Source organism: Zophobas morio, unplaced genomic scaffold (genome assembly GCF_036711695.1).
Source record: "Zophobas morio isolate AGI-343-1 ecotype UQ-CSIRO unplaced genomic scaffold, CSIRO_AGI_Zmor_V1 ptg000041l, whole genome shotgun sequence".
NCBI lineage: Eukaryota > Metazoa > Arthropoda > Insecta > Coleoptera > Tenebrionidae > Zophobas > Zophobas morio.
In genome coordinates this window covers 1,398,866-1,412,965 of record NW_026972146.1, presented here as the reverse complement: position 1 = coordinate 1,412,965, position 14,100 = coordinate 1,398,866, and the positions used below count along the sequence as shown (strand labels likewise).

The window sequence follows — 14,100 nt, the reverse complement described above, 5'->3', positions numbered from 1 at the left end:
TCGAATGCTCTAGAATCTTGTAGATCTTTTCAGGTTATCGGAAACTTCGTAAATCGTTAATCAAAATTTATACCTCAAATATGCAAAATATACTGTGGTTTATCAATGCGTTCATAGTTTTTAGAATTACTTAAACATGTGACTCAAAAAATTTGGAGCGTTTTTGGCGCCTTTCTTTTATCGCTTTTTATTCTCTTTTTTGTTGCTTTTTTCAAATTTTTTTAACGTTTTTGTCGTTATTTTTATCGCCTATCTTCGTCTGTCTTCCTTATTGCCCTTTGGAGTTATTTTTCTTGTCACCTTTTTTTATCGCTTTTTGTCATGTGTTTTCTGTTGCATTTTTTTCGCCTTTTCTGACGTTTCTTCCTTTTTTTGTAATTTTTTGATATTTTTTGTCGTTTTTTTTGTTGCTTTTTATTATGGACTTTCTTTTCACTTGTTTCATCGTTGTTTTTTTTTTGGAGTTTTTCTTATTCCTATTTTTATCGCCTTTTTCGCTTTCTTTATCGCCCTTTCGAAGTAATCTTTCTTGTCGCTTTTTATTCGCATTTTTGTCGTCTTTTTCTATTGCATTTTTCTCGATTTTTTTTCGACGTTTCTGCCGTTTTTTGTCATCCTTTCTTTGTCACTTTTTATTCTGATCTCTCTTTTCACATTTTTTTTGTTTTTTCTGTGGCCTTTTCCTTGTGGACTTTATTGTCACCTGTTTCATCGCCTTTTTTGTTTTATTTTGCTGCTACTTTTATGTTTTTTTCGCCTTTTTTATTGCGATTTTGAAGTATTCTTTCATGTCACCTTTTTATAGTTTTTTATCCGCTTTTTGTCGTATTTTTCTCCTGCATTTTTTGACGTTTCTGTCGTTATTTTTGTCATCTTTTTAACGCTTGTCTCGTCATTTTTTGCTGTAGACCTTCTCATCGGCTTTTTACTATGGACTTTCTTGCCGCCTGTTTATGACCTTTCCTTTGGAGTATTTGTTCCTATTTTTATCGCTATTACAAAAATTTACCATATTAGACATGTTTTAAGTTTCTTGTTGTCGAAATAAATCTACACGTATTAAGAAAAAAAAAAGGCAAAGTATAGCCCCGCCCACTCACCATATCTTAATTGTGATGATTTTTTTATATTCGTCGTGAGGCAAGAAGGCGGAGCTAAACTGCAAAATCTTTATTTCTCTACGAAAAATTAAAAACATGTTTTTGATTATCGTCCTGTTCATAAAAATAACCATATATATTTAGAAAAAAATAAAGCCAAATATTAGGAGCCACCCATACCCGCCCAGATCTCAATTCTTAGTTGTGATGAATTTTTCATTCGTTGTCAAATCGAAGGGCGGAGCTTAATTCCAAGATCCATATTTGTCTACAAGAATTTACCATTTTAAACATGTTTTAAGTTTCTTATTCTGAAAAAACGACTACGTATATTAAAAAAAAAAACGCAAAATATAAGCCCCGCCCAGCCGCCTTATGTCAATTGTAATAATTTTTTCTAAACGTCGAGAACCAAAGGGGCGGAATTTAATTGCAGAATCATTATTATTTCTCTACAAGAAATTACCATGTAAGACATGAAACAAAAAAAAATTAAAACCAAAGATTAAGCCCCACCAATACCTGCCCTGATTTAAATAGTTAATGTTAGTTAATAGTTTTCATTCGTTAGCAGATCTAGGGGCGGAGCCTAATTGGAAAATCCACATTTCCTTACTAAAATTTACCATTTTAAACGTGTTTTAAGTTTCTAAGAATAAAAAAATCATCACAATTGAGATGGAGTGCGTGGGCGGGGTTTATGATTTCTTGTAAAGAAATAAGTATTTTGCAGTTAAGTCCGCCCCCTTAGTTCACGGCGAATGAAAAACAATCACCACAATTGAGATAGGGCGGGTGGGCGGGCTTACACTCTAATTCTTTGTTTTAATGTGTAGACTTTTTTCACAACATGAAACTTAAACATGTTTAAAATGGAAAATTTGTATAAGGAAATATCGATTTTGCATTTAGACTCCGCCCCATAAATGCAAGATTCATATTTCCTTGCAAAAATGTACCATTTTGACCATATTCTAAGTTCTTGTTGTGAATGGCTATGTATTTTAAGAAAAAACGGCAAAATATAAGCCCCGCCCACCCGCCCTATCTCAATTGTGATGATCTGTTTATTCGTCGTGAGCCAAGGGGGCGGAGCTTAACTGCAAAATCTGTATTTCTTTAAAAGAAATAAAAAAGATGTTTTTGAGTATCGTGTTGTTCAAAGAATACTAAGTACATTAAAAAAAACAAGCCAAAAATTAAGCCCCACTCATATCCATGCCAAGCTCAATTGTGATGAATTTTACATTCGTTGTCACACCGATGGGCGGAGCCTAATTGCAAAATCGATACTTTCTTGTCGCTTTTTTATAGATATTTATTCGCGTGTTTGTTGATTTTTTCTGTTGCAATTTTGTCGCCTTTTCTTTTCGACGTTTCTGCCATTTTTTTGTCATCCTTTCTGTGTGGCATTTTTTGTCGCTTTTTATTCTGGACTCTCTTTTCACCTTTTTTTTGGCTTTTTATTGTGGACTTTATTGTCGCTTGTTTTATAGCCTTTTTTGTTTTATTTTGCCGCTATTCTTAACACATTTTTTAGTCTTTTTTATTGCTCTTTTGAAGTATTCTTTCATGTCACCCTTTTTATAGTTTTTTATCTGTCGTTTTTTTCAGCTGCATTTTTTGTCGCTTTTTTTGACGTTTCTGTCGTTATTTTTGTCATTTTTTTAACGCTAGTTTCGTCATTTTTTACTGTAGACCTTCTTATCATGTTTTAAGTTTCTTCTTGTCGAAATAAGTCTACACATGTTAAGAAAAAACAAATGAAAAATGTAGCCCCGCCCACCCACCCGATCTCAATTGTGATAATTTTTTTCTATTAGTCGTGAGCCAAGAAGGCGGAGCTTAACTGCAAAATCCTTATTTCTCTACGAGAAAATAAAAGTATGTTTTTGAGTATCGTGTTGTTTAAAAAATACTATGTATATTAAGAAAAAAATAAAGCTAAAGATTAAGACACACCCATACCCGCCCCGATCTCAATTCTCAATTGTGATGAATTTTTCATTCGTTGTGATATCGAGGGGTGGGGCTTAATTGCAAAATCCATATTTGTCTAGAAGAATTTACCACTTTAACCATGTTTTAAGTTTCTTGTTCTGAAAAGACGACCACGTATACTAGGGACAAAGGGAAGATATAAGCCCCGCCCCCCCCCCCCCGCCGATGTAACTAAGGGCGGAGCCTATTTGCAAAATCCATATTTTCATACAAAAATTTACCATTTTAAACGTGTTTTAGGTTTTTAAGGATTTAAAAAATCATTGCAATTGAAATGGGGTGGGTGGGCGGGGTTTACATTTTGCCTTTTTTTCTTAATATACATAGTATTCTTTGAACAAGACGATACTCAAAAACATGTTTTTAATTCCTTGTAAAGAAATAATAATTTTGCAGTTAAGCTCCGCCCTCTTTATTAACGGCGCATAAAAAAAGTCATCACAATTGAGACAGGGCGGGTGGGCGGGCTTACATTATGCCTTTTTGTTTTAATATGTGTGGATTACTTTTCGTAACATGAAAATTAAAACATTTTAAGATGGAAAATCTGTGGAAGGAAATATCGATTTTGCAGTTAAGGTCCGCCCGATAATTGCAAAATCCATATTTCCTTGCAAAAATGTACCATATTAACCATATTCTAAGTTATTGTGAAAAGACGGCTATGAATATTAAGAAAAAAGGGAAAATATAAGCCCCGCCCACCCGCCCTATCGCAATTCTGATGATTTTTTTATTAGTATTTCTCGACGAGAAATAAAAAAGATGTTTTTGAGTATCGTGTTGTTCAAAGAATACTAAGTATATGTGGAACTCTCGTTTCACCTTTTTTTGGGTTTTTCTGTGTTTTTTATTGTGGACTTTATTGTCGCCTGTTTCATCGCCTTTTTTTGTTTTACTTTTTTATTGCCTTTTTGAAGTATTCTTTCTTGTCATCTTTTTAACGCTCGTTTCGTCACTTTTTACTGTAGACTTTCTTATCGTCTTTTTTGTTTGTTATCGTTTATGTCACTTTTTATTATGGACTTTCTAGTCACCTGTTTTATTACCTTCTCTTTGGAGTTTTTTTTGTCCTCATTTTTATCGCCTTCGTTCGTCTTCTTTATGGTAATATTTCTTCTTGTTCCCTTTTTCTGTTGCATTTTTTACCACCACACCATTTAAATCTTATAAAAGGACACATTTCCGTAGTTGTAGTTTATGAATCTGCCTTAAGTTTTTACTTTTAGGCATCCAAGTTTTACAAACAAAAAAAATCAATTACATAATAATATTTTATGAGCCACTTTTTTATACACCTTGACTGGTATTATCTGGACTTGTGTGTATATAGGAGTTATCATAAAATAAATAAAATTTCGCAAAATCAACTTTTATCGTTTTTCGAAGAAGCTGAATTTGTTGAACTGCACTTTAAAGATGAGGAAAACTCTGTCTAAATGACCTTGAACCAATTTTTTTAACTTTAAGAGTACAGATTGTTTCATATTTCAGAAATTTCATCGAAATTTGGTTTCTATCTAACTGAGTTACGAATTATTTCCTAATTTAGCTCTACCTACGGCTCCCGATACTCCCTACATGCTAAACTTTCGTATTGCCTCAATAGAATTTTTCTAGAACTCCTCGATAATAGTACATGTGAACAGTCCACCTGTGAAAGCATTAATTAACCTTATCAAGCCATAAAACAATAGAGTTGGAGTTAACCATAATTATAAGAATGCAGTTGGTAATTGTCGTGTTGAATTTGCCGTTTGACGTATATTTGAATAAAATTTTTACTAATAAATTAGTAAATTCTTCTCCTCTGAGTACTGCAGCGATTTCTCGGAACTGTGTATTTTATGTTTGGCGACACTGATTTATATAACGATGATTAAAATTCCACAATATTTCCTAATGCGGTAGTACCAACTGTAAACACTCCAAGCAGAATTCGTACGACCCTGATCCCACCAACCCAGAAATGACCTAATTCGGTTAATCCAAGACGCCTTTATCCAAATCCGCTTCCACACCCCGCACTCCTTAAATCAAAAACGCATCTTGACCGACTTCGCCGGCGTTTTTCCCACTACCCAAGCACCAACTGTTCCCCAGATGTTCGCCAATTTTTTCATCCACTTCCCATAATCACGGATAATCTCTCAGATTAACACCGATCGACAATTACCCCACAATCACTCCACTTTCAACGCCCATTTTTCGCTCCTTTTACATTAATTACACACCTCTTAGCAATCTTCTTATACACCCGATTTCTCCGTTTCTTCGGCACGACCACGTCGGGCAGCAGCGGCTCGAGATTCTGCTTGAAAAAGTCGCTGTGGATGGCGTCCACGGGGAGCTTGAACGTGTTGTAGGGCGAAATCCGCTTGCTGAAGTCCGCGATGATCCTCTTAGCCTCGGCATCTGGACTCAGCGCGTCGGTACTGCTCCGAAGTCGTACCCGCGGGAGCTTGATTTCCTTGATCTTCACGTTGAGCTCGAAGGGGTCTTTGCTCAAGCTGTTGAAGAAGTTCACCGCACTTTTCACACTCGGACTGCGCGCTTCTTCCATCTTCACTGAGTCATTCCTGCGCGTTTTTTCTGATTCATTGCATTGTCACTACTGCGCCGGCAGTTGGATGGGTTGCTCTTATCAGAACGAGAAGTTCGCGATAAGCGGTTACGGATTGTAAATAAATAGGAAATGTGTTATGGCGTGCCGAGCGAGGACTGGAGGTTCCGGGCTTAATCGAGTTAAACGGATAATTCAATTAGAGTGAGTATGGGGACGGCCGAACTCTAACTACTTGTTTATTTATTTATTTATCCGGCGGTACGACACGCACTGGATTTTCACGCATTTTGAATGGACAGCGCGGAAGTACTGAACGAAGTACCGCCAATCGACGGCTAATCGATCGGACGTTGCCACTTCCTCGACATATTTACTCAGTAATTTGTAACGGTGTTATTTAATAAATCGGATCGGATCGATTGGGTGCCTTGGAAGTGGTTATAACCAGAGATAATAAGAGAACAATGGACGGTTTAATTTCCTTTGAGGAAGAATTCGACATTGGTTGCGGGTCACGGTTAAAAATAATTAGAACTAATCATCGATTTAAAAAAATCATAATCGCAGTTGACTGCTTTAGTACCGTATGAAATCAAGAAAGTTGCCATTTCCGGAAAACTCATTCAAGAAAAATGTTATAATGTGTGAATACATTTACATAACTCGTGTGTGCGTTTAAATTCGACGAACTCATGCAATAATATTTGGAGAGTGAAAAACCCATTAATCATCACAATAATGTTACAGATTTTAGTACCGAGTTATACTGAGTCTGTACGACTTTGTTTTACGTGTTGCCGCCCCTCAATTTCGATGGCATGAACTATAGCCTTGAACTTTTCTCGTTTCCGGCTGTCTGTCGTGTAGCGTGTCCGTTGGTAATGTTTAATGTAACATCCGAAAGCACCGTATGCATTAATCTGCAGATTTTTTAACTTTACGTACACTTAAAAAAATTGAAACTCTTCCGATATGCATGAAATTGAGTGTCTAGGTTAGTTTTCCACCGCAGAATTTATTTTTGTTAACAGTTGTTGAATATTAAATCAAAATCGGGTTTCATTCCGTATCTCCAAAAATGTTTCCAAGTTTACGGACTCACCATTTCAAAATGGTTCAAGATAGCGACTTCCGGTTTGCACCATTCGATTCCTTGGAGTTTTTTAATCGCGTCCACCGATTTTCGGGCCGGATAAGTTCGCCGTTCAGGTCTTGGAAACCGATAAAGCGAACGATGCCATTTTTCTGTACGTAGCAACATATAAAAAAATCGATAAGCTCCGTAGGTCAATTTTGATCTCGGATTCGTATTTTGGAGATCTAAATTAGTAAAGTGACCAATTTTCAGGAAGCTGGAAGCCATATTAACAGGGATACTTTGATTTGATTGTAATCCGAAAATTTTGTAAAGCCAAAAATAAGGCTAAAAAATGAAACTCTTCCGATATGCATGAAAATGAGTATTTAGACTAATATTGCACTACAGAATTATTGTTTGCCATCAGTTGTTGAATATATATTGAATTTAAACCAAAATCGGGTTTCAAATCGTATCTCAAACAATATTTTTGAGTTTACGTGCTCACCATTTCAAAACGGTTTAAGATAGCTATTTCGGGTTTGCACCAATGGATTCCTGGAAGTGTTTTAGTCGCGTCCATGCATTTTCGGGCCGGATAAGTTCGCCGTTCGGGTCTTAGAAACCGACAAAGCGAACGATGTCATTTTTCTGTAGTGGCAATATATAGAAAAATCGAAAAAAAATCGGTAAGCTCCGTAGGTCAATTTTGATCTCGGATTCGTATTCTAGAGATCGAAATTAGTTAAGCGAGTAATTTTCAGAAACCTGGAAGCCATATTAACAGGGATAATTTGATTTGATCGCAATCCGAAATTTTCTTGATTAAAGGTAATGCGAAAAATAAGGCTAAAAAATGAAACTCTTCCGAGATGCATGAAAATGAGTATCTAGACTAATTTTGCACTACAGAATTAATGTTTGCCATCAGTTGTTGAATATTAGTTGAATTTAAACCAAAATCGGGTTTCAAACCGTATCTCAAAAAATATTTTCGAGTTCACGGGCTCAGCATTTCAAAACGGTTTAAGATAGGTATTTTCGGTTTCCACCATTGGATTCCTCGAAGTTTTTTAGGCGCGTCTACCCATTTTCGGACCGGATAAGTTCGGCGTTCGGGTCTTGGAAACCCACACAGCGAACGATGCCATTTTTCAGTGGGTAGCAACATATAAAAAAATCGAAAAAAAATCGGTAAGCTCCGTAGGTCAATTTTGATCTAGGATTCGTATTCTAGAGGTCGAAATTAGTTAAGTGAGTACTTTTCAGAAAGCTGGAAGCCATATTAACAGGGATAACTTGATTTGATTGCAATCCGAAATTTTCTTGATTAAATAGTAAAAAATAAGGCTAAAAAATGAAACTCTTCCGATATGCATTAAAATGAGTATTTAGACTAATTTTGCACTACAGAATTAATGTTTGCCATCAGTTGTTGAATATTATTTGAATTTAAACCAAAATCGGGTTTCAAACCGTATCTCAAAAATATTTTCGAGTTTACGGGCTCACCATTTCAAAACGGTTTAAGGTAGCTATTTCCGGTTTGCACCATTGGATTCCTGGAAGTTCTTTAGTCGCGTCTACCCATTTTCGGGCCGGATGAGTTCACCGTTCGGGCCTTGGAAACCGATAAAGCGAACGATGCCATTTTTCTGTAGGTAGCAACATATAAAAAAATCGAAAAAAAAATCGGTGAGCTTCGTGGGTGAATTTTGATGTCGGATTCGTATTCTACAGATCGAAATTAAAAAAGTTAGCAATTTTCAGAAATCTGGAAGCCATATTAACAGGGATACTTTCATTTGATTGTAATCCGAAATTTTTGTAAAGCCAAAAATAAGGCTAAAAAATGAAACTCTTCCGATATGCATGAAAATTAGTGTCTAGACTAATTTTGCACTACAGAATAAATGTTTGCCATCAGTTGTTGAATATATATTGAATTTAAACTAAAATCGGGTTTCAAACCGTATCTCAAAAAATATTTTCGAGTTCACGGGCTCACCATTTCAAAACGGTTTAAGGTAGCTATTTCCGGTTTGCACCATTGGATTTCTGGAGGTTTTTTGGTCGCGTCGACCCATTTTCGGGCCGGATAAGTTCGCCGTTCGGGTCTTGGAAACCGATAAAGCGAACGATGTCATTTTTCAGTAGGTAGCAACATATAAAAAAATCGAAAAAAAATCGGTAAGCTCCGTAGGTCAATTTTGATCTCGGATTCGTATTCTAGAAATCGAAATTAGTAAACTGAGTAATTTTCAGAAACCTGGAAGCCATATTAACAGGGATACTTTGATTTGATTGCAATCCGAAATTTTCTTGATTAAAGGTAAAGCGAAAAATAAGGCTAAAAAATTAAACTCTTCCGATATGCGTGAAAATGAGTATGTAGACTAATTTTGCACTACAAAAATTAATATTTGTCATCAGTTGTTGAATGTTAATTGAATTTAAACTAAAATCGGGTTTCAAACCGTATCTCAAAAAATATTTTCGAGTTCACGGGCTCACCATTTCAAAACGGTTTAAGATAGCTATTTCCGGTTTGCACCATTGGATTTCTGGAAGTTTTTTAGTCGCGCCCACCCATTTCTGGGCCGGATAAGTTCGCCCTTCGGGTCTTGGAAACCGATAAAACGAACGATGTCATTTTTCAGTTGGTAGCAACATATAAAAAAATCGAAAAAAAATCGGTAAGCTCCGTAGGTCAATTTTGATCTCGGATTCGTATTTTGGAGATCGAAATTAGTAAAGTGACCAATTTTCAGAAGGCTGGAAGCCATATTAACAAGGAAAAATAAGGCTAAAAGATGAAACTCTTCCGATATGCATGAAAATGAGTGTCTAGATTAGTTTTGCACTGCAGAATTTATTTTTGTTAACAGTCGTTGAATATTAAATGAGTTTCAACCAAAATCGGGTTTCATTCCGTATCTCCAAAAATGTTTCCAAGTTCACGGGCTCACCATTTCAAAACGGTTTAAGATAGCTATTTCCGGTTTGCACCATTGGATTCCTGGAAGTTTTTTAGTCGCGTCTACCCATTTTCGGGCCGGATAAGTTCGCCGTTCGGGTCTTGGAAACCGATAAAGCGAACGATGCCATTTTTCTATAGGTAGCAACATATAAAAAAATCGAAAAAAAATCGGTAAGATCCATAGGTCAATTTTGATTTCGGATTCGTATTCTAGCGATCGAAATTAGTAAAGTGACCAATTTTCAGAAGACTGGAAGCCATATTAACAGGGATACTTTGATTTGATTGTAATCCGAAATTTTTGTAAAGCCAAAAATAAGGCTAAAAAATGAAACTCTTCCGATATGCATGAAAATGAGTATTTAGACTAATTTTGCACTACAAAATTAATGTTTGCCATCAGTTGTTGAATATTAATTGAATTTAAACCAAAATCGGGTTTCAAACCGTATCTCAAAAAAGATTTTCGAGTCCACGTGCTCACCATTCCAAAACGGTTTAAGATAGCTACTTCCGGTTTGCACCATTGGATTCCTGGGTGCTTTTTAGTCGCGTTCACCCATTTTCGGGCCGGATAAGTTCGCCGTTCGGGTCTTGGAAACCGATAAAGCGAACGATGTCATTTTTCTGTAGGTAGCAACATATGAAAAAATCGTCAAAAAATCGGTAAGCTCCGTAGGTCAATTTTGATCTCGGATTCGTATTTTCGAGATCGAAATTGGTAAAGTGACCAATTTGCAGAAAGCTGGAAGCCTTATTAACAGGAATACTTTGATTTGATTGCAATCCGAAATTTTCTTGATTGACGTGATTGATGACGTAAAGCGAAAAATAAGGCTAAAAAATGAAACTCTTCCGATATGCATGAAAATGAGTGTTTAGATTAATTTTGCACTACAGAATTAATGTTTGCCTTCAGTTGTTGAATATATATTGACTTTAAACCAAAATCGGGTTTCAAACCGTATCTCAAAAAATATTTTGGAGTTCACGGGCTCACCATTTCAAAACGGTTTAAGATAGCCATTTCCGGTTTGCACCATTGGATTTCTGGAAGTTTTTTAGTCGCGTCTACCCATTTCCGGGCCGGATAAGTTCGCCGTTCGGGTCTTGGAAACCGATAAAGCGAATGATACCATTTTTCTGTAGGTAGCAACAAATAAACAAATCGAAAAAAAATCGGTAAGCTCCGTAGGTCAATTTTGATTTCGGATTCGTATTCTAGAGATCGAAATTAGTAAAGTTAGCAATTTTCAGAAACCTGGAAGCCATATTAACAGGGATAATTTGATTTGATCCCAATCCAAAATTTTTTTGATTAAAGGTAAAGCGAAAAATAAGGCAAAAAATGAAACTCTTCCGATATGCATGAAAATGAGTGTCTAGACTAATTTTGCACTACAGAATTAATGTTTGCCATCAGTTGTTGAATATATATTAACTTTAAACCAAAATCGGATTTCAAACCGTATCTCAAAAAATATTTTCGAGTTCACGGGCTCACCATTTCAAAACGGTTTAAGATAGCTATTTCCGGTTTGCACCATTGGATTTCTGGAAGTTTTCTGGTCGCGACCACCCATTTTCGGGCCGGATAAGTTCGCCGTTCGGGTCTTGGAAACCGATAAAGCGAACGATGACATTTTTCTGTAGGTAGCAACATAAAAAAATCGAAAAAAAATCGGTAAGCTCCGTAGGTCAATTTTGATCCCGGATTTGTATTCTAGAGATCGAAATTAGTTAAGTGAGTAATTTTCAGAAACCTGGAAGCCATATTAACAGGGATAATTTGATTTGATCGCAATCCGAAATTTTCTTGATTAAAGGTAAAGCGAAAAATAAGGCTAAAAAATTAAACTCTTCCGATATGTGTGAAAATGAGTATGTAGACTAATTTTGCACTACAAAATTAATGTTTGCCATCAGTTGTTGAATATTAATTGACTTTAAACCAAAATCGGGTTTCAAACCGTATCTCAAAAAATATTTTCGAGTTCACGGGCTCACCATTTCAAAACGGTTTAAGATAGCTATTTCCGGTTTGCACCATTGGATTTCTGGAGGTTTTTTAGTCGCGTCGACCCATTTTCGGGCCGGATAAGTTCGCCGTTCGGGTCTTGGAAACCGATAAAGCGAACGATGCTATTTTTCTGTAGGTAGCAACATATAAAAAAATCGAAAAAAATCGGTAAGCTCCGTGGGTCAATTTTGATCTCGGATTCGTATTCTAGAGATGGAAATTAGTTAAGTGATTAATTTTCAGAAAGCTGGAAGCCATATTAACAGGGATACTTTGATTTGATTGCAATCCGAAATTTTCTTGATTAAAGGTAAAGCGAAAAATAAGGCTAAAAAATGAAACTCTTCCGAGATGCATGAAAATGAGTATCTAGACTAATTTTGCACTACAGAATTAATGTTTGCCATCAGTTGTTGAATATTAATTGAATTTAAACCAAAATCGGGTTTCAAACCGTATCTCAAAAAATATTTTCGAGTTCACGGGCTCAGCATTTCAAAACGGTTTAAGATGGGTATTTTCGGTTTCCACCATTGGATTCCTCGAAGTTTTTTAGCCGCGTCTACCCATTTGCGGACCGGATAAGTTCGGCGTTCGGGTCTTGGAAACCCACACAGCGAACGATGCCATTTTTCAGTGGGTAGCAACATATAAAAAAATCGAAAAAAAATCGGTAAGCTCCGTAGGTCAATTTTGATCTCGGATTGGTATTCTAGAGATCGAAATTAGTAAAGTTAGCAATTTTCAGAAACCTGGAAGCCATATTAACAGGGATAATTTGATTTGATCCCAATCCAAAATTTTTTTGATTAAAGGTAAAGCGAAAAATAAGGCAAAAAATGAAACTCTTCCGAGATGCATGAAAATGAGTATCTAGACTAATTTTGCACTACAGAATAAATGTTTGTCATCAGTTGTTGAATATTAATTGACTTTAAACCAAAATCGGGTTTCAAACCGTATCTCAAAAAATATTTTCGAGTTCACGGGCTCACCATTTCAAAACAGTTTAAGATAGCTATTTCCGGTTTGCACCATTGGATTTCTGGAAGTTTTTTAGTCGCGTCTACTCATTTTCGGGCCGGATAAGTTCGCCGTTCGGGTCTTGGAAACCGATAAAGCGAACGATGCCATTTTTCTGTAGGTAGCAACATATAAAAAAATCGAAAAAAAATCGGTAAGCTCCGTAAGTCAATTTTGATCTCGGATTCGTATTCTAGAGATCGAAATTAGTAAAGTTAGCAATTTTCAAAAAGCTGGAAGGCATATTAACAGGGATAATTTGATTTGATCGCAATCCGAAATTTTCCTGATTAAAGGTAAAGCGAAAAATAAGGCTAAAAAATGAAACTCTTCCGAGATGCATGAAAATGAGTATCTAGACTAATTTTGCACTACAGAATTAATGTTTGCCATCAGTTGTTGAATATTAATTGAATTTAAACCAAAATCGGGTTTCAAACCGTATCTCAAAAAATATTTTCGAGTTTACGGGCTCACCATTTCAAAACGGTTTAAGATAGCTATTTCCGGTTTACACCATTGGATTTCTGGAAGTTTTTTAGTCGCGTCTACCCATTTTCGGGCCGGATAAGTTCGCCGTTCGGGTCTTGGAAACCGAGAAAGCGAACGATGCCATTTTTCTGTGGGTCGCAACATTTAAAAAAATGGAAAAAAAATCGGTAAGCTCCGTTGGTCAATTTTGATCTCGGATTCGTATTCCAGAGATCGAAATTAGTAAAGTCACCAATTTTCAGAGAGCTGGAAGCCATATTAAGAGGGATACTTTGATTTGATTGCAATCCGAAAATTTCCTGATAAAGCGAAAAATAAGGCTAAAAAATGAAACTCTTCCGATATGCATGAAAATGAGTATATAGACTAATTTTGCACTATAGAATTAATATTTGCCATCAGTTGTTGAAAATTAATTGAATTTAAACCAAAATCGGGTTTCAAATCGTATCTCAAAAAATATTTTCGAGTCTACGGGCTCACCATTTCAAAACGGTTTAAGATAGCTATTTCCGGTTTACACCAATGGATTTCTGGAAGTTTTTTGGTCGCGTCCACCCATTTTCGGGCCGGATAAGTTCCCCGTTCGGGTCTTGGAAACCGATAAAGCGAACGATACCATTTTTTCTTCGTATCAACATATAAAAAAAATCGAAAAAAAAATCGGAAAGCTCCGTAGCTCAATTTTGATCTCGGATTCGTATTCTAGAGATCGAAATTAGTAAAGTCACCAATTTTCAGAAACCTGGAAGCCATATTAACAGGGATACTTTGATTTGATCGCAATCCAAAATTTTCCTGATTAAAGGTAAAGCGAAAAATAAGGCTAAAAAATGAAAC

General features: G+C 36.0%; 1 protein-coding gene across 5 annotated transcripts in view; it reads right to left on the bottom strand.

The window, feature by feature from the left end:
- The window catches only part of Spri (sprint), a 183,378-nt gene that overhangs the window by 126,633 nt on the left and 42,645 nt on the right, over positions 1-14,100 (bottom strand). For 3 of the 5 annotated variants that reach the window (XM_064071477.1, XM_064071478.1, XM_064071479.1), the window contains exon 1: positions 5,336-5,767. The exons of the other annotated variants lie outside the window; for them this stretch is intronic. In XM_064071477.1, the coding sequence (XP_063927547.1) occupies positions 5,336-5,664 (329 nt within the window). In that variant the 5' untranslated portion in view covers positions 5,665-5,767. Of the gene's footprint in view, positions 1-5,335; positions 5,768-14,100 lie in introns of those variants that run through there. 5 annotated transcript variants of the gene reach the window in all.